We start from the raw sequence: 25,779 nt of genomic DNA on the forward strand, positions 1-25,779 counted from the left end.
CGTGACCGATAGACACCCTGTACACTAATACTTTTTGTGAAATATACTCCAGAGTGCATTGAAGGACTCCTTATTAGAATATGTTATTCAATCTTATTTAAATTACTCGCTGAACAAAATAATACGTTCACTCTAGAAAATATTAACGTGTAACAGTTTCGGCAACTATTCACTTCGGCTTCCTCCCTAAAGTGAAGAGTTGGCGAAACTTTTTTTTTTTTTTAAACAGTAAACGTATTGTTTTGCTCAGCGAGTAGTTTAAGTCTGTTAGAAGCAAAGCTTGCACAATGGAAAATATTATTGAAGTTTTTGGTTAGCCCAAACAACTGATAAGATAATACGAAGCTGGGTCTTGACCTGATTGCGGGCTAGTTAGTGAGATTACATTACACAAGTTCGTGCTATTAGATAAAGTATTAAACGACAATATTGCTAGTACTTTATTATTTAAAATTAGATGTAATATTTTGTTAGCACATTTAATTATTTCTACCATTACAGAAAATAATACTGAGTATTAACAAAAGTACTTCACAAAAAATTACAATAAAAATATTAAGAAAAAAAGAATAAGATGGTTAAATAAAACAAAGAAGGATGTTTATCAAACACTTCTTGAGGTCTTAAAGAATGAACATTAGCATTGTAAAATCATATTCGCTGCATGCTTTAATATTTTGTTAAGTTGAGGCAGAACTGCTTAAAACACTTTCGACTTCTATTTCTTAAATTTTATGAGCAATTTATTAATTCATCTCACTTAGCTTTCACTGCAAAAAATAAATGAAAATAAATGTAATAAAATGTCAATAATTGCATGGAGCATTAACTACAAATAAAATTAATGCCTTAAACAGTGCTTAGTGACATCAGATGAGATGATGGTATGGAACAAATATGACCACTTAGAGCAGTAATTTTGACGAATTTAAAAAGCATCTCTAGTCCTGACATTTTTGCATCATTTTTGGCGTGAAAAATTTAAAGAAAGAGAAAAAGAGGGGGGGGGGCGGTAAGACAAATATGTAAATACTTTACTAGCAATTATCATCAACCTATAAAATAGTATTCAATGAATATGACAGGGACTGTATCAGGAAAAATTTGAAATTTACTTTCAAGGAATTTTATACACTTATTAAGAGTGGAAAAGGACTTCTTAAAGCAATTTCCTATAGTTGAAGTAGAGACTATATGTTTAAAGAGTGAATTTCATTTTCAAATACAAAATTGTCACGTAAAGATTATTATACTATTGTTCATCTGTTTCGATAATTTTAAAGAAATGGTACTTATTGGTAAATACAATAAATTGATCAATGCTGATTGATCAATTTCAGTTTCTCATTTATAGCACAATGTATCTATTAAGCTTATCAGTGAATGCTCTAAGGACATACAGAATATATGTGTTAATGCACTTTTGTTCACGATAGTACATTTCCTTTCCATGGATAGGTCCGACAGAGATACTACACGCTGAGACCTATATCATAAAGAATTTTGAGGAAGTGTCGTTATATATATATATATATGTGTGTGTGTATGCGTAAAAGAAAAAAAACTAAATTCCAAATCATCCGTCTTGGTTGTTACGCAATGCACGATGAACACAATATACTTCCACATGAGGGGAAACAATGTTTATCAATGTCATACATTCTGGAAAGCAACCTTGAAACCCGCCAGATGTAGGAACAACATCTTAGCTGGGAGGGATCCAAAGTATTTGAGGAAGGTCCAATACGTCTACGTAATAACGAACCTGTCATATACTGTATCCGAAAAGATAAGTAATTTTTAATTACTGTCACCTATATTTTTAGAGAAAATGATAGAATGATTATTTCTATAAGAAATGAAAGAGTACATGATGAGGCGTAAAATAAAATATTTAGCTTACATCAATAATTTCGTTAAGAATGTCTACAAATGCTAGTCGAGTTTCGAAATTTTTGGGGAGGTCCGGATCCGGTGGACCCCCCTCGTGGCTACGCCTCTGAGCAGTGCTAACTAGTCCCAAATTCAATGTGGCGTTCCCCACCATACAGTTTTATCAAGAGTATAAAATATACTTATTTTATAAAAGAAACATGTATATACTAAATACTATCCAAGGGGAGTTCGACAAGGATGCTGCCTCTCGCCAACACTATTTAATGTCTATCTAGAAGAGATAGTGAAAAAGAGCCTACATGATGACGATGGCATTTTGGTAGGAGGTAGAATGATTAGATGCATTAGATTTGCAGACGATATGGCGCTTGTTGCAGAATCGGAAAAGGAAATCAATAAAATGTTAGAAAAAATGAGAAAGGGCTTTGAAGAATATGGGATGAAAATAAATGTTAGAAAGACAAAAGCCATGGTGATTGGAACGAAGGGGTCTGTGTCAAATATAAAGGTAGGAGAGGAGAAAATAGAACAAGTGAATAGTTTTCGATACCTGGGTAGTATTCTTAGTAATGACATGAAGTGCGAACGTGAAATAAAAGCAAGGATAGGAATGGCGAAAGAAACCTTTAAAAGAAAGAAAAGTCTGTTTTGTGGGACCTTGAACAAAGAGTTGAGAAAAAGACTCATAAAATGCTTCGTGTGGAGTGTTGTACTGTATGGGGCGGAAACGTGGACATTACGTAAAGGTGACGAAAATCGACTGGAAGCCTTAGAAATGTGGGTGTGGAGAAGAATGGAAAGAATTAGTTGGGTCGAGCGGAAAACGAATGAGAGAGTGTTAGAAATGGTGGGTGAGAAAAGAACACTTTTAGATATTATTAGGAAGAGGAAGAGAAACTGGTTGGGACATTGCCTAAGAAGAGATTGTATCATGAGAGACGTCCTAGAGGGTATGTTGGCGGGAAAGAGAGGGAGGGGGCGAAGGAGACTACAATTAATGGATGATATTAAAACAGAAAGATCATACGCAAAGACGAAAAGGTTAGCGGAGGATCGTGGAGCATGGAAGCTTCTCAGCTGCGGCAAGTGACCTGCCAATAAAGGTAAAATACCTATGATGATGAAATACTATCCACAGAGGGGGGGGATTCTGCATATTGACTTATTAATATTTGGTTCACAAATTACTGTAGAAGAAACCTTCATTATCTATATAAGCTAAGAATTAACTTGTAAATGCGGATCTACTTTCATTTGATTTCTGCTCTACTACATATTTTCTTTCTTATTTTGTAATTTGGGCCGCGGTGGCTCAGTGGTAGAGCGTTCACCTCTGGTGCTTGGGGTCCCGGGTTCGATCCCAGCCCCCGCCAAGTGAACTTTGTGGTGGACAAACACCGTGTGCGTGGGTTTTCTCGGGGTCCTCCCGTTTCCTCCCACTTTCTTCATTCCACCATATCATTCATTACTCATCATCACCGTTTCCTTTAGCCTAACCGGCATAACCGTGGGACGTAAAACTCAAAGATTTCATTTCATTTTTATTTTGTAATTCTGCTATCACTTTTTCTAATTGTCATTATATTGATTTACTTCAGTATAAGTACCGTAATTTAAAAATATGAATGCATAAAAACAAATTCCATTTGTTAATTGCTAGTGAAATAAAATTCAGAAAGCATATTTAGCGCGAGAAACCTTCTCATTCACTGCAAACCGTGCTGTGTTGCAGAAGCACTGCAACGACCAGATCCTTTAACTTCTGAGATAGGGGAAAGGAGACTTAACATTTGCTCCAATTCCCGCGCTGAAGGGATCTGGTCGTTATACGCTCGCTGCAACACAATATAAATTAGACTCTGTGACGGATTATTTTTCGCTTTTTAAAACGGATTAACGAAACGGACAGTTATAGAAGTAAAAAAAAAAAATGTTATTTAAAGTATATATGAGAGTATTAGAAAGTATTTTTCTGTTCTTTACTACTATTGCTAATAATATTTTTTTCTTGAAATACTTTGGTCGTTGCGCAACGCTGCAACGCTAACATTAGCCGCCACTGATTTGAACTCTCTTTTATTTGCGCCAGTCCTTTTGAGGCCTACGACGATTAGGGCAAGTTTTTTCCCTTGCTGGGAAGCAAACTTTGCTACAATATACTGATCAACTTCGTGAACCTGTGATGTTGGCTGCTGGGAGACAAGTGTTGCATGTGCGGCATCTCCGAACAAGGGATGATGCTATTCTATCCCAGGCGAATCACTGGGGACGTGGCCTGGTGTAGTTACAGCCGGTGATATGTTACATCCAGGTGCAGCACCCTCTTTTCTTCTTTCTGGGTAGTTTGCTTTACGTACAGACACCGAATCGCTGCTCTTTGAGCAGAGTGGTTAAAGGAAAGCATCTTCTATACCATGGGTGGGATCTTCTGCAGCATATTGTCTGGGCAATTTGTTAAATATTTGTTCACAATCAATTGGATATGTCCCACACGTTCGGAATACATTGATCAAATTTATCTTGATTGTTGATGTCATGTTGCAGTTGTGATCGTGAGTATGTGTGGTATGTGCTATACTACTGCTTGATCAACGTTATACTTAGTTTAATTGGCATATATTTTACATATACCTTTGTAGGTGGGAAGTTTTGCAGACGTTAGTTACCCTTACAAATTTATATGTATTTTCATTGTAGATGACGCACTTCCTCGTAAGGACACGTGCGAACTGATTGACAGCTGCATTCGTCAGTACGTGACGTGATTCTCTGTTCCACCCAAACGTTTTTGAAGGAAAATATGAACATAAGTTTACGTATTTCCTTGTTTTACATCTAGTATATAAGAACACAATTTTATTCCCGTCGGTCTACTTTTTCTTGCACTTTTGGTGTCGAGTAATAAATTTTTCGGTGGGGGCTCTTATGACCCAAGAACCGCCCTGAGAAAATTGAAACACATATTCGTTTATTTCATGTGTAGTATCTAGCTACCAAATTTTAGCGAAATCGTCTTGATCACTAAGTTGATGTTTCTTATAAGAATTACTATAAAGGCAACTTATTCGAAATGATTCGACTATTTTTTTCTAAATTATCGAGTATTATTATCAGAATTACATTACCTTCCATTTCTTGTTTCCAGGTAAGTAAATTGCAAAAATTGTATAGAGCATTAGTTGTTATAAAATAGACTATCGTACTAAAAATTTGTGGTATCAAAGATTTTTTCGAAAATTCACAGAATAATTTGTTTCTTTTTATTTGACACATACAAGCCCGTAGCCAGCCCAAAAATTTAGGGGGAGCCCAGTAGAAGTTAGGGGGGGCCCGACCCAATCATATTATACTTCATCACCATATTATAGTTCATTTGCAAGCCTACCGTGAAATTTTATGGGGGTCAGTCAAAATTTAGGGGGGCCGCCCCCTTGCCCCGTGACACATATACCAAACCATTATTTGCAAAGATTATCGGTAGGAAGACCTGACCTTTTAACCAATAAATAAACAAATAAATAATAAAATAAAAAAGAAAGAAACCACCTTAGTATTCAAGAGATTTGAAAATGATGTAAAATGCCACTTTTATCCAGTGTAAATGCGAAAGTTTCCAGAAAAGAGTTCCAACTTTAAATCCTTTCTCTTCCCTCACTACGGTAATCATATCTTACCACATCATACCAAATCCACGTGCAGGAAAGGTAAGCTAATTTTCAATCAATCTATAAATTTCACATGATCAATACCTTCTTATATTTCAGATCCCATGTTAAGCTAAAGATTCACATCTCATATAGGCCTGATGCTAACAAAGAACTCTACATTCCAATTAACCAGATACTTTTAAATGCAGCAACATTTTAAACATTTTTATTAACGAATTCTATTTTAAAAGCCAGAACTAAATATGTATAAATTGCTATAATTTGTGTGAGAAACCTGAACCCACTACTACTAAACTAGTTAATTCTTTTTAAAAAGTAGGTTAGCATGTGTGAGGAAACATCATTGATAAGAAAATAAGTCCAAGAGACCACATAAAATACAAGTCTTGTGACAACCACTTAAAATTCAAGGACAACGAGACAGCTTCATGTTTATTTCCAATTTAGACTATTAAGGACTTCAGATACAATTCAGTTTAATGCTTCATTATATTCCTGACTTCTTCAGACTCTACAGTATCCCTGCAATGTTATGTTAAAAATATTTAGCTAAACTAAAGTTTTTGGTGTCTCAGTGATATGAGAACGAATATCAGTAGCCTAAATTTATATACAGTATATGTATATTTTTCTTTATGTTTTACTAAACTGCTACAGTGTAGAATCAACACCATGACTGTTGACTATATTATTTGTTGTATGACATGAAGTACATCTAACGCCGTGTACAACTTTAACTATTTCTTCCCTAACGAGTTGACAAAATTCGAATTCCTGAATCATATCTAACATTCAAATTTTGTTGCTTTACATATGATATAAACTATATAGTCCTTAAATCTCTTGTCCTGTTGTATTTGATACTGATATAAATTTATGTAGTATAATTCCAGGTGTACACGTGTACCCACAACCAGGCTTTCTCCCAGAAAATTTTGGCGGGGGAAAGGGAACAAACTGTGAATGGAGTGCACTAGAACACTATTTGCTAAAGGGCATGCTTTGCATAACAATAACATGTAGTCGCAATTTAATTTATCTTAGCTTCAAGACAGGCGGTCAACTCCTGGAATGAAAAGGCCCCATACAAATATATCTGGAAGAAACATTACACGCAAAGGAGTCATTGGAATTATAGGGTGGATTGAAACCAGGAGTGTAGCCAAGGAAGGGAGAACTTGGGGCCCGGGTGCCCCAAATAGATTCGCCTGCAATATGTTTATTAAAATTGTTTAATACTTATAGCAAGTAAAGAATATTTTATAACAGAACGTGAAAGATTTCTTTTTTAAAAATTAAACCACATTAAAATGTTAAAATAATTTAGTCTTTGTAATCTTACTTCCCTAACTTGATGCATATGTTTGCAAATTTATCACTGTACTATCGCATAAGGGTGTCTTGAGTTTAATCTGATTTTTTCTCAGTTTTATAAAACTATTTATATGAATCTAAACGCAGTTAAACAAGTAGAATCTAGTTTTCGAATCTAATGGATAGCTTATTCGTACATTTCCCACAACCTAACTTTACGCAAGATCCTACTAAAAAAAGGAACACATTACAAGTATAATAATAATAATAATAATAATAATAATCTATATATATAAAAGAGAACGCACAAATCCTTTGTGAACTCATCACGCTAATACGGCTGAACCAATTTCTTTCATTTTTGGGGGGTTATTAGGATTTGGACCCTAGATGGTTTTTATCATATCACTTTAATTTTTAATTACCAGTGTCTTGAGATAATTGACCATTCAAGTGTCCATAACGTACAAATCCTTTGTTAGTTCATCATAGGTATAAAAATAAACGTATTTATATGCAACCCGCATGACCGTGTCACTCGGCGGGTTAACATAAATGACAGGCGATATAATGTTAACATTTACTGCATTGAAAGCGAAAAAGTAAAAATTATCTAAGTAACAACGTTTATTGCGTTCCGGGGTGACCGCAGCGAAGCGGGGCGGGTTAACATAAATGACAGGCGATATAATGTTAACATTTACTGCAATCTTCTATGGTTTTTATCATATCACTTGAAAGCGAAAAAGTAAAAATTATCTAAGTAACAAAGTTTATTGCGTTCCGGGGTGACCGCAGCGAAGCGGGGTGAACGCTGCTAGTAATAATAATAATAATAATAATAATAATAATAATAATAATAATAATAATATGTGATACATTGTTGGAAAGCTTATGGAACACGCATTCCAACAAGGTAGCATTTGTGCAATTCTAGCCCTATTCGTAGTATAATAATAATAAGAAACAAAAATACTTAAAAATATGAACAAAAATAGAATTTGGGGGCCTCCTGGCAACCTTGCAGTCACCCTACGCTGACAAAATTCTGCTACTCTATAGGCAATATACTTGTGACAATAATGTAAAAAATGACAGCCATTGTTGCAGTACAAAGTGAGATAAAAATTCAGAACGAAAATCCTATAAAATCGCCCTCCATATCATTTTCGTAAAACTGATGCAGACCTCCGCATTGGCGGCCCTGGTAACCCCGCTAAATATCACAGAGTCATGATTGTTACATCGTTGGAAAGCTTATTGAACACAGATTCCAACGAGGTACCTTAACAGCACAATCATATAGCAGGCATATGCCTATCATGTTCCTTCAGATACATGGGAATGTCTCCAGTATGTGCTTTATGTACCTCTGAGAGAGAAATCACATGAATGGCAAGTGATAGTCACAATCTATGTCCGCCACTAGGCACGTGCCTGACATGTACCTGGGGAAGTGCTTAGTATGTTCTAGTTATGTTCCCCATGCCGTAAGCGTCAATGAACCACAAAATTACTCCTCCCAAAATGTTAAATCGCCTATATGTGTTTACATTAAAGTGAGTCTGAAAACACTTTAAACAAACAAAAAAATGCACCCCTGGGTTGGCGCGACCCACCAACCTTTGGATTACTAGCAGCGTGCTCTTCCGACTTGAGCATGGAGGCGATGAAGAGAACGTCGCTTGTAGAAGGATAAATTGTTGAGGTCTTTTGAATTTGGCTAATCAGACTGATCCTTTAACTGCGTATATTCGACGATAACCGTTTGGGATCAGATAAAATCTGCTCGCCATGTAATTCTATAATAAAATGACGACTGTCTATTTACTTTCTTCCATATTCACTTTCAAATGATCAGTGACAGTTGCCATCTAATAAAGTTGATGCATTTGTTGCTTCTAGTACATAATCGCTTAGAAAAAGAAGCAACAAATGCATGAAATGTGGGAGATGAATTTAGAACATCTTAATGGCGCATGCCTAGCACATCTTGTGCTGTTAGGGTATCTGAAACAATATGTACCTAAAGAAGGTACCTAGAACATGACAGATATATGTCCCAAGTGACGACATGAAAACAAATGACTGTTAGAGTGCGAAACTGAGCCAGGTATATAAATGCTATATTTGTGGTACATAGTTGCAAATATCAATTAGGTGTAACAAGTACCTAAAACTGTAGGAAGTTGAAGTACATCATTGGCACATGAAAATATGTGTCAAGTGTCGGGTACCTAAAAAGTAGCTGGGACACCTAAATGGCATATGCCTAGCACATTTTGTGCTGTTAGGGTTTACCAGCACCAAAAAAATTGTCCGAATTTAACTCTATAAAATCATTAATCATTAATCATAATTGTTTTTTTCAATTAATAGGCTCTGTATTGCTCATTACGTATTAACATTAGCATGATATTGAAAATATTCATACCTTAGTTTAAAAATATCGACCAACTTTGGTTCTTTTCAGCAGAGAACAAGCAAAATATCAGAAATATTGACCTTCAAAACGATAGGATATCGTCTCAGAACAAAAATACACCACTTTGCATCGATCTATTCCCATAGCCTAAAACTAACAATTTTGTGTTTTGGTCTGGTAATATAGTCACTTTATCATTGATGTCATGGTCAGATTAAATAAATAAATAAATATAAACGAAACAAAAGTAGAAAGCACTACCTTCAGCAGTAGGTACACTCAAATGACTAAGATTAAGCAGATGGTATATGGCGTGTACCGCCGTGTACCCTCGACTACAGTCCTGTGTGCATATAGGATTCATGTCAAGCATTGCAACAAGTGATGAAACATGGAGCTTTCAGTACGAACCACTTATTCAGCAACACTCCAAAACCGAACCAAGTGTGCATGCAGAAGAGTCGTATCAAAATTCTACCCACTGTTCTCTGCGATTCTAAAGCCATCACCCACAAAGAATTCACTCTAGAGGTTTGCACTGTAAACGCTGAGTATTACATGGATGTTTTGTAACGTCTCTTGAGCAGGATTGGTAGAGTTCGAACTGAATATCAGCACCAAGGCTCATAGTTTGTTGCATAATAATGCACCCACCCACGAAAGCAGGACGGTACACCAATGTGTGATCAAAACCGGGATCGTGGAGCTCGATCACCCTCACATTATCCAGATTTGACTCCATGTGACTTCTGGTTATTTTTGAAACTGAAATTGGCGTTGAGAGGAAGGCGTTTCGACACAATTCCAGACACTCAAAAGACTTCGATCGTGACTTTGAGAGCAATTCCGAAACAGGAGTACCAATACTACTTCACCACGTTCTACAACCGCTTCAATGAATGTATTGATTCACGTTGTCTATTTTGATTAGGGTTTTAGATTCCTGGGCTTCCGGCATCTATGGCCATTTAGCCCGTCACGTTTCAGGGATGACGTTCCTCGGCGAGCACACAATCCGGGAAAAGAGAAGGAAGAAAGCGGCCTGGGACCTATATGTTAGGTACCACCCCGGCATTTGCCTGGTGTGAATGAGGAAAACCTCATTCAGGATGGCTGACCTGAAAAAGCTTTTACTTTTTCGACCGAGTGCCCCCGCCGGGAATCGAACCCAGAACAGTTCGCGGTGTCTATTTTGAATAAGTGGTATTATAAATTACCAGTTCACTACGTCGTGTCTTTCATTTCTCATTATCAGTCACTTTTACCACTGGAAGACTGTGTAAATGTGTCTTAGCCTCCTTTATCCCATATTATATATATTACCTTATATCGATAATTTCAGAAAAGTCCTGAGTCATATTTTTTCTGAAATTTGCTTTATGAACTTTTCCTATTATCTAAGGGTACACGTAATTTTGCGTATAGAAAGGGCAGGTCTCGAAGATGTTACAGCGGTGTAAACGCAACATTGAACTGTACGTTGAGCACATGAAAACTCTGCTTTCTGTTCTGGACTTATATAGCGGAAATATTTTTTTTCTGTAATATTTCAAAGCAACACTAAGTGCACTCAGTTCATTTCCCCGAACATTGATTCATATAATTTCTATAGTTTTCACTTCGGCTAATCACAAGAACAATCGTAAGTCCTGCAATACTTTGGTACACAATATATCTGTATTTATTACAGTACGAGGGCTACTGGAAAAGTTTCTGCAAACCATGGACGTATGTAGGGGGTGGGTCCTGGGATCCAGACTTTTTTGTAAATTTAGTCTAATTTTAGGGGCAATTTTACAATTTTTAATAGAATTTAGCCTGAAATTGTCTAGACCCCCCCCCGAAAAGCTTTGGACCCCTCCCGAAATAAATTCCTGCGTACGTCCGTGCTGCGAACTACTACTTACATTGGCGCTAGTGTTCCGCTATTACGAAATTAGGAAAAATAAATATTTACCTTTTGTTGATTGTTTCTTTAAGTCTATTCATGTATGTTTCACAGCAGTTTGAAGAAGTGCCTCGGAAACCGGTGTTCACAATGCGTCAGCAACTGCTTTAGGCGATACAAATCGCTCACAACGGATCTTATTTTTTCATGTGTGGGAACAAAAATAAGTCATTAGGTGTTAAATCCAATGGGTGCAGATAATGAGTCAATTCGACACTTTTACTGAAAAAAAAAATAATGGAAAAGTTTGATGTGCTGAGTGGGAACTGACGTTAGTGGTGGTGAAAAATAACGCTCGATTTGGGTTTGTTTTACGCAATTCATTGACAACCTCTGGCAAACGAATTAGCATCTTTATATCATTCAGCATTTACAGTTTTTTGATCTTTTAAAGCTTTGTTTGGCTCATGACCGATTTAACTGAAGAAACAAGCAACCATTTGCTTGGTAGACACATCTCGAAAGAATAAGTTTAGTTGGTTTCGTCTCATTTTAAAAGATTCAAATAGTGGATTGCTGTTTAGTTTCAGGTACGTGTGAATAGACTCAAGTTTCATCGCCTGTAACGGCGTACGAGGGTCACTACGAAAGTTTTGAGACACGCATTGTTGTGGCACAGTATTTAAATTCCAACAATTGCTTTCGGTAGTGGTATCCAGAGCGAAGGAGCGAAGCAAGTTTCAACTCTCCTCGCTTATCGGCGTGGCCGTATCACATTCACTTGTTTGTTGATGTGAGCATTATTCGGCTGTCTAGCATTCTGCTCGAAAGGGAACATTTTCGGGCAATGATCCTTTACGATTTCAAAACGAAACACAAAGCCTTGACCGTTTGCAGAGGGCATTTGGGGACCTTGCTCCTTCCCGTGCTACAATTTTTCGGTGGTTTGGTGAACTCAGAGGCCGGACATCGCTTAAAGATGAAGAGAGAGCTGGACGTCCGGCAACAGCTGTGTCAGATGAAAACATTGCCGCTGTGGAACAAATGATTCGAGAAAATCCTCGAACAACTTTCAAGGACATTGAATCTACAGTGAACATTGGATCGCCAGCTATAACAAAAATTCTTCATGATTATCTTCGGCTCAGGAAGGTTTCATCTCGTTGGGTGCATCACACTTTGACTGAACAGCAGAAGCGCATGCGTGTGGAATGGTGTGAAGAAATGCTTGCAAGATTTGATGGGAGGCAATTCTCGACACGTCTCTGACATTGTTACTGGTGATGAGACTTGGATCTATCAATTCGATCCTGAAAATAAACGCCAGTCTACAGTTTGGATCTTTCCAGATGAAAATCCATCCACTAAAGTGAAGCGACCGCGAAGTGTGAGGAAAAAGATGGTCGCAACTTTCTTCTCCGAATCTGGCCATGTTGCAACTGTTCCACTTGAAGAACAAAGGACTGTTACTGCTCAGTGGTACACCACTGTTTGCCTAACAAAAGTGTTCAGAAGCTTCGGGAACGGCGTCCAAGAACTGGATTGCGTGGGATCCTACTTCATCATGAGAACGCGTCTGCACACACGGCCATCACAATTCAGTTTTTAGAATCTACGGAGGTTAAACTTATGACTTATCCGCCGTATAGTCCTGACTTGGCCCCGTGATTTTTTTCTGTTCCCCAGGTTCAAAGATCGCATACGTGGGAAGAGATTTTGCAGCCCTGAAGAAGCTGTAGTGGCTTACGAGAATGAACTTTTAACACTTGAAGAAAAAGACTGGCAACATTGCTTCCAAAAGTGGTTTTCGAGGATGCAAAAGTGTGTACAATGTAATGGTGAATACTTTGAGAAAATGTAATGTTAAATTGATTTTAAGTATGTAAGTTATTTCACATATCAAAACTTTCGTAGTGACCCTCGTAGTACATTAAATTTGACTTAAGTCGGTGGAATGTTTTGAACATCTCTCTACCGAATTAACACGAGCCTGTTACTGAAGTTCAGTCAAATTCTGTGGGTTCCAAGGCTGAACAGTTTCTGTACGTTCAGGTGATCATGAAAAATCGTATGAATTGCTTTCATGTCAATGTTCAAGAACGGGTAAATCCCACGGTATGTTACTTGCCGATCTCTCTCAATCATTTCACAAGCAGCACCAACGTTACTGACAACAAAATTGGATAGATGACTTCACGAAATTTTACTGAGCAATATGCAACTGTGTTGGAATTCGAAAAACCTATTACACACAGTCCTTTTGAATGGTGCTTCATTCCCAAAAGGGATATGCAGTCATGGACGCATTGTTTCGGTATTAAACTACATTTAGAATCATTAATAATAATAATAATAATAATAAAAGTGTAGTCGAGAAATTTCACACAGAACTACTTCGAACTGCTTGAAAAACAAACGAATCGGCTTAAGCAATCAAAGATAATTCAAACGAAAGAAAATCCATTCTTACTAATTTTATAATGGTAAAATTATAAAATTTACACCATCGCCACTGTAAGTAGTAGTTCGCAGAAACTTTCCCAGCAGTCCTCGCAAAATAAAGGTACGTTATCATTCAAAGTACAGCCTGTCGGGTTGGACTGACTGCAAACACCTACATGTCAGTTCCTCAATACCACATCTTGTCCTTAGATTTAAATTTGCTTCACGGTCAGCAGTGAGGCTACATGATCTCCACTGGAACCTAACCGGGTCTCTCGCGCCAATGACGCGTACGCTATCTCCACTGCCAAGAGGGAGCTCGTCTTGGCCTTAGAGGCAAAGTAAAATCACTACTGGTTTCACTTCCTGTTGCTTGGTGATTTCACCAAGTGCACCATAGACCTAAACAGGTAGTAATCCGAATGCAGAAAGTCAGGATTATACGCCGAGTGTAGCGTCCGTTCGATACCATTAAATTTCTGCCTCTTTTGTTGCGTTTTTAAGCAGAGTGTATTTTTGCGTTGTCCTGTTGCTTCAGGGTGTGCTCAAGGTTAACCAATGAATGGTATTTTTAGCGTAGGGCAGCATGCGTCTACTCTAACTGTTTTGAATAAATGCTAGCATTGATGATAGGAACCCGAAGTGGCCCTGAGTTCTACCACACACACAGTATGACTTTATGCTCGAAACAGCCATATCTGTCGAGCGGTTCTGGAAGTTGGCCCTTACTAAACCAGATTTTACGCATTCGGATTTCGGAAAAACACTAACTTTTCGCAGCATATGACAATCTCCTTCACGAAACGCACATTAGGCGGATTTTGCAGCAGTTGTCGGCATATATCCGCTCTGATGTGGGACAACTCACGTAGCACAATGTGGCAGGCAGCTCTTGGGGTTTTCCCGAGTTCGTTTTAACTATCGTCGTGTGCTGGTGGATGCATTAACCTCAATGGCGTGTCATATGACCGCACAATCTGTTACCCTGACACAGCCGGAACTTGGTTGATCTTCGACATTTTTACAACCTGCACAGAAAGTTCTGGAATCAACGAGTTGCCGTCCTGTAGTTCACTGCATCTTCCCCTTCATATGACAAATGTTTGGTTTACTGTCACAGCGTTATGCCCGAGTTCGAACTGAAGACAGGAAGTTCACGGAGATACTGCCTAAAGACACTGAGACTGGGGGTGAGTGGTCTCTGTGTTAAATAGTCCGCTTGCCATACTACCTCTTGGGCCAGTTTGACCTTGTAATTACGTTCGGTTATGGCCTGTACATGTGCCTGCTGTTTGGGTTGTAGAAATGTTGCAAGACTTACTATTCTACCATGTAACTTATTTATTTATTTAATGAATTTGGGGCGGAAGGCGTGTTTAGATTTTTTAAACAATCATATGTAGCATAAAATACAACTACATATGTCAGACTAGAGATGGTAAATTATTTTTACTATTCTTCTATTGCTAATGTTTCATAATAAATTACGACTTGTAAGAAACACTTGTACACCAGGGTGTCTACTAAAATTCCAAAATGGAATTTCGTGACTTTTTCGTGACCTTTCTTTACCAAATCATAAAAAATTTCCTAACATTTCCAACCGTGAATTTGAGTGCGAATTAGGCTGAATTTTCACCCATGCGATAGAAACGTACTTTGCTTGCGATTTTGAAGCGTCTAAACCCGACCATAGACATTTTTGGTGGTGAATTTTGACCTGTTATAGAACAAAATTTTCCCATCTGTACTTACATTTGTAGTTTAAAAAAAAATCGTGATCCAAAAGCTAAATTTCGTGACTTTTTCGTGACTTCCATGACCGTATTCTGATTTCGTGACTTTTTCGTGACTTTCGTGACCGATAGACACCCTGTACACTAATACTTTTTGTGAAATATACTCCAGAGTGCATTGAAGGACTCCTTATTAGAATATGTTATTCAATCTTATTTAAATTACTCGCTGAACAAAATAATACGTTCACTCTAGAAAATATTAACGTGTAACAGTTTCGGCAACTATTCACTTCGGCTTCCTCCCTAAAGTGAAGAGTTGGCGAAACTTTTTTTTTTTTTTAAACAGTAAACGTATTGTTTTGCTCAGCGAGTAGTTTAAGTCTGTTAGAAGCAAAGCTTGCACAATGGAAAATATTATTGAAGTTTTTGGTTAGCCCAAACAACTGATAAGATAATACGAAGCTGGGTCTTGACCTGATTGCGGGCTAGTTAGTGAGATTACATTACACAAGTTCGTGCTATTAGATAAAGTATTAAACGACAATATTGCTAGTACTTTATTATTTAAAATTAGATGTAATATTTTGTTAGCACATTTAATTATTTCTACCATTACAGAAAATAATACTGAGTATTAACAAAAGTACTTCACAAAAAATTACAATAAAAATATTAAGAAAAAAAGAATAAGATGGTTAAATAAAACAAAGAAGGATGTTTATCAAACACTTCTTGAGGTCTTAAAGAATGAACATTAGCATTGTAAAATCATATTCGCTGCATGCTTTAATATTTTGTTAAGTTGAGGCAGAACTGCTTAAAACACTTTCGACTTCTATTTCTTAAATTTTATGAGCAATTTATTAATTCATCTCACTTAGCTTTCACTGCAAAAAATAAATGAAAATAAATGTAATAAAATGTCAATAATTGCATGGAGCATTAACTACAAATAAAATTAATGCCTTAAACAGTGCTTAGTGACATCAGATGAGATGATGGTATGGAACAAATATGACCACTTAGAGCAGTAATTTTGACGAATTTAAAAAGCATCTCTAGTCCTGACATTTTTGCATCATTTTTGGCGTGAAAAATTTAAAGAAAGAGAAAAAGAGGGGGGGGGGGCGGTAAGACAAATATGTAAATACTTTACTAGCAATTATCATCAACCTATAAAATAGTATTCAATGAATATGGTTTTCCGTTGTATTCCATTCAATAATATGAAAACTTTAAATATAGCTAATCGTCACAATATTCGGTAAATAATTACCAACACATAATTACCAAATCCAATGAACAGAAAAATGTTTGGTGCAGCCGTCTTACTATTGTTGAACCAGCCTACAGACTTCTGCAGTCAAACTGTTTCTTGAGCAATAGTGATTACGTGGGGGAGAAAAAGCAAAAGCGGTGTGCTTTACTAGTGTTTTGCTTGAGCATATCGGCGATCTAAATGTGGAAGAACATGGATGGTACGTTTACTTAAAAATCGCATTTACAATAACATAGTGATTCAACACGGTCTTTAAGTGGATATGCTCATATGCTTTTTCATCCCGTTTTCAAGGCTTTGTAGGTACTCTCGTCTCTCCTCTAGTATTTAATGGTTCTTTCCAATCTCATTTCCATTTGCAAAAGCTTCTTCTGGTCTCGTCTCGTCTCGTGGTCAGAACTAATTTTCTTATAATTGTAAACACAGAAATCCAGACAATAAAAATAATTTTGAATTAAAAAAAAAAAATCGTCAATGCCAGGGGTGAATCCAGGCTAAACATTTTAGGCGGGTGGTACAGTAGTTAATTTTTTGAGAGGGGTGGGTGGAATTGCTTGCACAAATGTTGAAAAAATCAAGAGCGCAAATTCTGCCATTGAATAGGGTAATAGGGAACTGTTATTTACTTTCGAAGCAGCATTAACCAAATCTTTGATAGTACGAACATATTTGTTGACTCAATGCTGACGTCATACTTATTTCTATTTGTAAAATCTGTTTTTTTTCCTACACGCAAATTACAATTTAAATCAAGATATTTTACCAGCTGATTTTCTAACTTTCGGATGCATAACCGGCTCACTTTAAACACTGGAGTTAAATCCTTACAAGGGACATCACCCAATTGTCCGGCTCCGATTTCAATGAAATTTTTATTGCTGATAGAGGACATGTATTCATTACTTGTGATGACAGAAATTTTTGCCATGGTGCATGTTTTCTATTTTTTAATAATTTTTAAAAGTTGTGATGTGGTTAATAGAGATTACTGCAGAAGTTCCTTACTACCCTTTGTAAACGAAGTGTTAATGAAAGAACAACCATGTAGATACGTATAGGGCCTAGGGGGAAGTCGTATGGTACATATGACCTTGACGGCAGCCATCTTAAAATCCGCCATTTTGAATTAAGGTCAAGTTTTTTAAATGGGAATAGGGTAATATGATACATAATTTCCGGCTAGAATTTAATCAGGAAGACAATGGTGAAGTTAGTTTTAAGATGCACTCATTTGGTGAAAAGTTACAGGCATATTAATTGTTTAGACTTATTATGTGCGTAAGTCCCTTACCTCCGCTTCTAACCCGCGTATTAATGATAATAAGTGGATAAAGATTTCGGTAATACATATTATGCCTAGAGGGAAGTGATACCATAAGGGTACCATTGACGGCAGCCATATTGAAATCAGACATTTTGAATTAAAGTGAAGTTTTGAAAACTGAAAACCATAGCATGTGGCACCAAATTTTAATAGTAAATTTTCCCCAAAAGCCAATGGTATGCTTAGTTTTGTTCTATAGTTAACCAGTATGAATTTATGACTCTTCTAATGTGCACGAAACGTCCATTATTCGATCTTTCAAACTGACAACACTCCTAATTTTTACCGCGATGTTTTAAGATTCCAACTGGCACTTTGCAATTGTTTCCATGGCTCATGCTTTCTAAATTTATTACAGTTTTTAAGAGTTGCGATTAGTCAGTTCATGAATAGTGTTGGGATAAGCATCCAGCAATCTATCTGAATTTTGAAGACTTGCCATGTAATTATTAATTTCCTAGGCAGTGTAATTATTTATTTGAACCCAGAGTACATGAGGAACCTATGGACCTATGTGATGTAAAGAAATACAAATGAAATTATAAGAAATTGATGTAACACGAACTCAAAATTATCATGAAATGTAGCCTACATGTTGCGCAAACGACAAACAGTATTCTTTTCTTTTAAATAAATACAACTTTTCAACTTTGAAGGTACAGCAGCAATGATAGAAAATATCAAAGAGACATAATATGACTGTTCTCAACACACTGTTTGTACCATGAACATAGTGTGAAAACAGGTAACTTGTTTATAAAGAGGTGTAACATAATCGAGTTCCCGATCAATACTGATTATAAATCTTACAAACATGAACCATCGACAACAATCGCTAGAAAACAAATGACTTTTTTGTCTGACTAGCTAAAATATTGCCATAGAAAATAAATAAATAAATAAATATACAATAAACAAATAAATATAAAACAAAACAAAAGACCATTGATTTTCACAACAATCATATTTCGTTTCCTTTTTTGAAGTGAATTTTCAACATATTTCTCGTCTCATCTACTATCCATTACAAGCTACGTCTCCGGTATTACCTGAATGCAAAGTTGGAGTTCTTTCGTTCTGCGATGATTCATGTCAGTAAACGAGTTTTTGAAGGGCAGTTATATGAAATAAATAATTACATTGCCTATGAAATTAATAATTACATGGCAAGTCTTCAAAATTCAGAAAGATTGCTGGATGCTTATCCCAACACTATTCATGAACTGACTAATCGCAACTCTTAAAAAATGTAATAAATTTAGAAAAGATGAGCCATGGAAACAATTGCAAAGTGCCAGTTGGAATCTTAAAACATGCGGTGAAAATTAGGAGTGTTGCCAGTTTGAAAGATCGAATAATGGATGTTTCGTGCACATTAGAAGAGTCATAAATTCATACTGGTTAACTATAGAACAAAACTAAGCATACCATTGGCTTTTGGGGAAAATTTACTATTAAAATTTGGTGCCACATGCTATGGTTTTCAGTTTTCAAAACTTCACTTTAATTCAAAATGTCTGATTTCAAGATGGCTGCCGTCAATGATACACTTATGGTATCACTTCCCTCTAGGCATAATATGTATTACCGAAATCTTTATCCACTTATTATCATTAATACGCGGGTTAGAAGCGGAGGTAAGGGACTTACGCACATAGTAAGTCTAAACAATTAATATGCCTGTAACTTTTCACCAAATGAGTGCATCTTAAAACTAACTTCACCATTGTCTTCCTGATTAAATTCTAGCCCGAAATTATGTATCATATTACCCTATTCCTATTTTAAAAACTTGACCTTAATTCAAAATGGCGGATTTCAAGATGGCTGCCGTCAAGGTCATATGTACCATACGACTTCCCCCTAGGCCCTATACGTATCTACATGGTTGTTCTTTCATTAACACTCCGTTCACAAAGGGTAGTAAGGAACTTCTGTAGTAATCTCTATTAACCACATCACAACCTTTAAAAATTATTAAAAAATAGAAAACATGCACCATGGCAAAAATTTCTGTCATCACAAGTAATGAATACATGTCCTCTATCAGCAATAAAAATTTCATTGAAATCGGAGCCGGACAATTGGGTGATGTCCCTTGTTAGTTCTCTACACTACTGGTGGTATTTAAATAATGCTCTGATAGTAAGACTCTTAACAGCTAGCTTCTATTAAAGTATAACGAAAACTTTATAGACTGTAGGGCAATGTTGAATTTTCAATCTTCTGCCTTCAGCGAGTGCGTACTCGGGCTTACGGTTTGAAGGGTTAACGTATACTAACGTCTTAGGTACATATTTTATTTACATATTTACTTCGATTTTGCCAATTCCTACTAATGGGAACAGAGAACTTTTAGGTTGACTCACTCTTGAGGGAAGGGGGTTAAATTAACGTAATCGTTAATATTTCTGACAAACTGTGGAAAAAATATCTGCTAAGATTTTTATTTACTTAAAAAAGAGAAGTTTTTCTTAGTTTGAAGGAGATTGTAAAATATGAACTACTGTTACTACTAGTACTACTACAATAATAATAGCAAAGAAATGAAATTAAAATTTCGTAAAAAATAAATAATAATAATAATAATAACAACAATTTCCAAATGTTCTTCTTAATTCCTCATATAAACATAACTGATTTAAAATTTCAGCTTAATCTCTGTTCATTAAATAACTTGGTAACTATTTTAATTAACACTTATCGACTTTTGAAGTACAAAGCTACCGAACAGCAATGGAGCCAATATACAAAGCACGCGTAATCCAATTAAAAGAAGTCTGGCTGGGAAAGGGCCTTCATGAACGAACTGTAATCCAAACAAACTTAATTCAATAGCGTACTTCTGCTTTTATCCACAAATACTTTTAAAACTCTTGACAAAATCAATATTATTTTTTTATATAAAGTTCAAAATATTTTACTCCTCTTTCTTGAACCTAAAAAATACAGTAACATTTTAAGATGTACCCAACATAGTGCTGTCAGTTAAATTACTTCTCTGACTGCAGGTCACTTACGTATAATTAAATTACTTGTTATCTGGCTGCGGGTCATATACATGTAATACAAATTTATTAAGAAACAACACCGTTTTAGAAATCAGAATTTTGTAAAGCTCAGCTACAATTTTTCTTGAATTTATGAAAAAAATTAAATCTTAAGTTTTACGTCCCACGATTATACCGGCTAGGCTAAGGGGGACGGTGATTATGAGAAAAGAATGAAATGGTGGAATGCAGAAAATGGGAGAACCCCTAGAAAACCCACGCACATGAGTTATATAGACAAAACTGAAAGTTTGTGGTGTAGTTTGGTTGTAATGCATTTGTTAAGTGAATTTTATTTTTAGAAAGCTTAGTTCTATTAAAATCTTATACTATGTATTATATTTATTTATTTTCGAGTTTGGTGAAAAATCCTTTAGCTTCATGATTTTTTTAAAGGGGAAATTAAATAAACATATTTTATTATTTCGAACTAGTACTAAAAATAATGAAGATACATGCTGCCAAAGAAGCTCTTCTCTAAAGATCTTCAACTAGTATGAACACACTGATTTCGTTATAGCTACATGGATACATTGTTTCATGTGCCTGTTCTTTATTTCTTTTTCATTATTATTATTATTATTATTATTATTATTAGGTTTTATATACCTCATTCGTGAAAATAGTTATTGGTATACATAGGTGCTTACGAAAAAGCAGAAAACTCCTGTGGCTTTCCTCGCAATTTCGAGAAACTGTCTTTCACCGTATAATTAAGATAAAATTATGAAATAGATAGTTCAGAATGTTTAAATCTGTCTGAGCCCGTCCACAAAAAATGGGTTGAACACTACGTGCATATTTTCCTGGGTATCGAAATCCTGGAATCTATTTTTGAACCCAACCTTCAGTTGATGAATTGCTGCAATGTTAGGAGCAGAATAGTATGCGACCTCTATCTTCACCAGGGTTTTAAAATCCATCCAACTGCAGTTTAGCCACTTCAAGAGTTTCATTCGGATAGCTCCGATGCGTTTCATGACTTGCTGGAGCAACGCAATAGAGCGTCAGAACCAGTGAAGATTTCAGGGAATGGACTGGAAAGGGGAAATCTATCCCAGATATATTTCAAATAGTGCTCAACATACGTTACTAGCATTTTCATGGCAATACTTTCATCCCCTGTGAATTGAAAGTCCTCCACTCTGGAAGAATTCTGAGATGATTACTGGTCAGAACTATCGTCACAAACACTCTTAATCGAGAAATCACTGGCGGAATCTTACACCTGGACAAGAAAAAGTTTTTAAACCAAATGAATTGGTGCAGTCCATAAAAGGTCCTCCCAAAACAATTTCCGAATCACAAATACGAAACAGTTGGAAGTCGAAAGCCGTGAAAGATGTACCTCTTACTGTGGTGTGTAAAGCTGCACGCCTTTAAGTGGACTCATGAATACAGTGGACTGGAAAGTGTAATATGGTCCGACTAGTCACGTCTTTGTCACTATTCCAATGATGTAAGTTGTCGAGTTTACCTAAAACGCAATGAAGCAATTCCCTGTAGTGTGTACTTCGAGCTAGAGAGTTCGTGGTAGTAAAAGTTTTGTCCTCGAGCTTTCACGTCGAAAATGACATGAAACAAGGAGATGCGTTGTCGCCATAATTATTTGACTTTGTTCTGGAATACGCCATAAGGAAAATGAAAGATAGCGACCAGGACTTAGAGTTGAACGGTATTCGCCAGGTTGTGGCATATGCTGATGATATAAATTTAAAAGGGGATGACAGAATAATAGAAAGCAATGCAGAGATCTTATTAAACGCTTGCAGGGACATGGGTTATAAGTAAATGCAGAGATCATTAAATACATAGAAGTGCGTTGGGACCGTAATAAGGCAAATTATGGATGCGTTAAAATATTAAATAATACTTTTGATAAAGTGGGTACTTTCAAATATCTAGGATCAATATCAACAGACGAAAACCATATTCCCGAAGAAATTAAATGTCGACTAAAAGCAGAGAATTCGTGTTACTATTCGGTTCAAAATCTCTTGTTGTCGCGAATTCTGTCGAGGAATTTGAAGCTTAAAATACATAAAACGATAATCATGCCTGTTGTTCTGTATGGTTGCGAACATGATCGCTTACTCTGAGAGAAGAACATAGACTGAAAGTATTTGAGATAAGATCCTGAGGCGAATATTCGGACCCAAGAGGAATGGGTATGGGGAATGGCGGAAACGTCATAACGAGGAACTACATAATTTATACGGTTTACCAAACATTGTTAGAGTCATCAAGTCTAGGAGGCTCAGGTGGGCAGGTCATGTAGCTAGGATGGAAGAAAGTAGAAACGCTTTCAAAGTCTTGACTAGAAGACCAATCGGAAAACGACTATTAGGAAGTCCTAGGCGCAGATGGAAGGACAATATTAACATGGATCTCGCAGATAGGAATACAAAGTAGAAAGTGGATCCAGTTGGCTAAGGATAGAAGTCAGTGGAGAGCTTTTGTGTACGCGGCATTGAACTTCTGGGTTCCATACACTATGGAGTGAGTGAGTTATGTGTATCTTACTCAGTACTTTACTTGTTAAAATGGAATGGATACGGCCTCTTCGGTTACGGGTCTGAGTTAAATTAATGTATTTCAAAATTTGAATATAATTAGTTTTCACGTAGTATATGCGTGTATAACTTGAATGGATAACTGTAATCGAAAGGTCATTAGGATTATAAGCAACAGTATTTTCAGAGCTCTCACTGTCAATCAGCGCATACATAGGCTTCTTGTATTGTAACAGTATAACGTCTTTAGCAATCATTCTCTCATATTAAATTTAGATGGAGTGATATTTTTAAAAACTGGCAATAGTCCTAATTCAAAGTAGAGTATTGATTATTAGTTACTTGTGTTTAGGTACCACCACCAACGAAGGTGGTCCGAGATTCTGGTTCCGCAGAACTTTTAATTTCTAAGAAACTTAGCACAATTTCAGGGGGCAAATATAAAGAATTATTTCCATTTTGTATGCTGCTCCGAAAAATCTTCAGACTCAAAAGAGAAATCTTGGGTGCGCCATTGCTTGTGTTTACATTATGTGACTCATTGCTTGATTTCGAATGTCTATGTTGGAAAGAGACATGAAAGGAATGAATTGTTTTATAGCCAAAAGGACTCAGACAAGAATTTGTGTGTGTATGGCGAGGGGGGGGGGGGGGGAGAGCTGATTTGGAAGTTCCACCACTGGGTCGAAGACAAATATCGATTAAGGCACACACTTGTCATTTGTTGTATAATCCACAAGCTCAGCTAAAATTAATAAAGGATTATTTGAGATTAACCATATTTCAAGAACGATTAAATGGACTAGTTCTGATGGCCATTGAAACTGACATACTCAATGAAATGGATACGGATGCAAGCGAGTTTGTCAAACTGAGAGCCAGAAAAGTGTCTTTATAACATGAACTTTACAGTAACCAAGAAAACGAGAAATTAAGCTAATTACCATAACCGTATCACTAGATAATACTGTGTAAATATGCTTTTAATGAATCATAAGAGCATACCTCTTTGTCAAAATCAAACCTGTGTTAATGCTCGAGTTGAAGGTCATGAGTTTTATTCTGTTTCAACTTTTATGTTTCAATTCCATTTGTCAAAATAAATTTTAGATATACATCTTAGTTGCGTCTTGTGCCTATTAATAAAAAGGCTATGGATTATTAAAACTGGAACTTTCTTCAGTATTCGTCCACAGTCAATTAGTTATAATTTCGCCATCTTTCATTAATATTCACAGGGAGAATACATATATTGAAGAAATCTGCAATAAGAATTTTATTTGTCCATTACAACTTTCTACTCTTTTATTATCATTTAGGTAGGGGCGCCGAAATATTGTTTGCTTATACTTAAGAAATGTCTAGAACCGGTCCTGCACTACAAGTTGGGTCAATGGATCCCACATGATTTGACTCAGAGCCAGATGGCAACGAGAGCAGACACCTGTGTTTCTTTGCTGTCTTGTCTGAGGAAGGAGCCATTTCTGGACAGGGTGTGGACATGTGATGAGAAGTGGGTCCTGTACGAAGCTCCACGGCGTTGTCATCATTGGTTAGCATTCCATGAACCGGTTTCAAAAGAGCCTAAATTAGCACTGCACCAGAAGGTCCTCCTGTGTGTTTGGTGGACTGCTCGCGGCAACGTGTATCGGGAACTGCTACCAGCTTGTCAGAGCATCAATGCAACTGTATACTGTCAGCAGTTGAGCCATGTTCAAGAAAACCTCAACACTTTGGAGCCAGCACTTCTGAATTGCAAAGGGGTCCTCCTGTCACAGGACAATGCTAAGCCTCACGTGGCTAAGATGGCCCGAGACACCATTCTGCGCCCTGGATGGGAAGCATTATTGCACCGTAAGATTATCACCTGGTCCATCTCTTGGGCAATCACCTTAGAGGACACCAGTTCAAATCCTTATTAGAGGTACAAAATGCACCAAATACCTTCTTCGCTTCATGGCCTACTAAGTTCTACCGCGATGGCATCCATGGCCTTCCAGAACGTTGACAGAAGGTCGTCGACGCAGATGGGGACTATTTTTGACCTTCCAGGTACGTCTTAGGTGACATATCAATGTTCGAAGGTGGTGGGTGAAAAAGCGACAGCACTCTCTTGGTTACCTTATATAAAAAAAAACTTTTTTCTTTCTTTCTTTCTTTCTATCTTTCTTCACTTTGCTGTTTTTCGTTGATATCTTAAAATGTCAGAAAATTCCTTTACTATTTCTTTTTATCTTTCAT

General features: G+C 36.6%; 1 protein-coding gene across 6 annotated transcripts in view; it reads right to left on the minus strand.

The window, feature by feature from the left end:
- The window catches only part of mxt (Eukaryotic translation initiation factor mextil), a 146,473-nt gene that overhangs the window by 33,694 nt on the left and 87,000 nt on the right, over positions 1-25,779 (minus strand). For 5 of the 6 annotated variants that reach the window (XM_081740652.1, XM_081740656.1, XM_081740637.1 and 2 more), the window contains one exon: positions 15,906-16,259. The exons of the other annotated variant lie outside the window; for it this stretch is intronic. Coding sequence is in view for 1 of the 5 variants with exons in the window: in XM_081740656.1 (XP_081596782.1) it covers positions 16,257-16,259 (3 nt within the window). In the remaining 4 variants the exon portion in view is untranslated. Of the gene's footprint in view, positions 1-15,905; positions 16,260-25,779 lie in introns of those variants that run through there. 6 annotated transcript variants of the gene reach the window in all.

The sequence above is a fragment of the Thermobia domestica genome, chromosome 2, assembly GCF_964235325.1.
Source record: "Thermobia domestica chromosome 2, izTheDome1.hap1.1, whole genome shotgun sequence".
NCBI classification, from domain to species: domain Eukaryota; kingdom Metazoa; phylum Arthropoda; class Insecta; order Zygentoma; family Lepismatidae; genus Thermobia; species Thermobia domestica.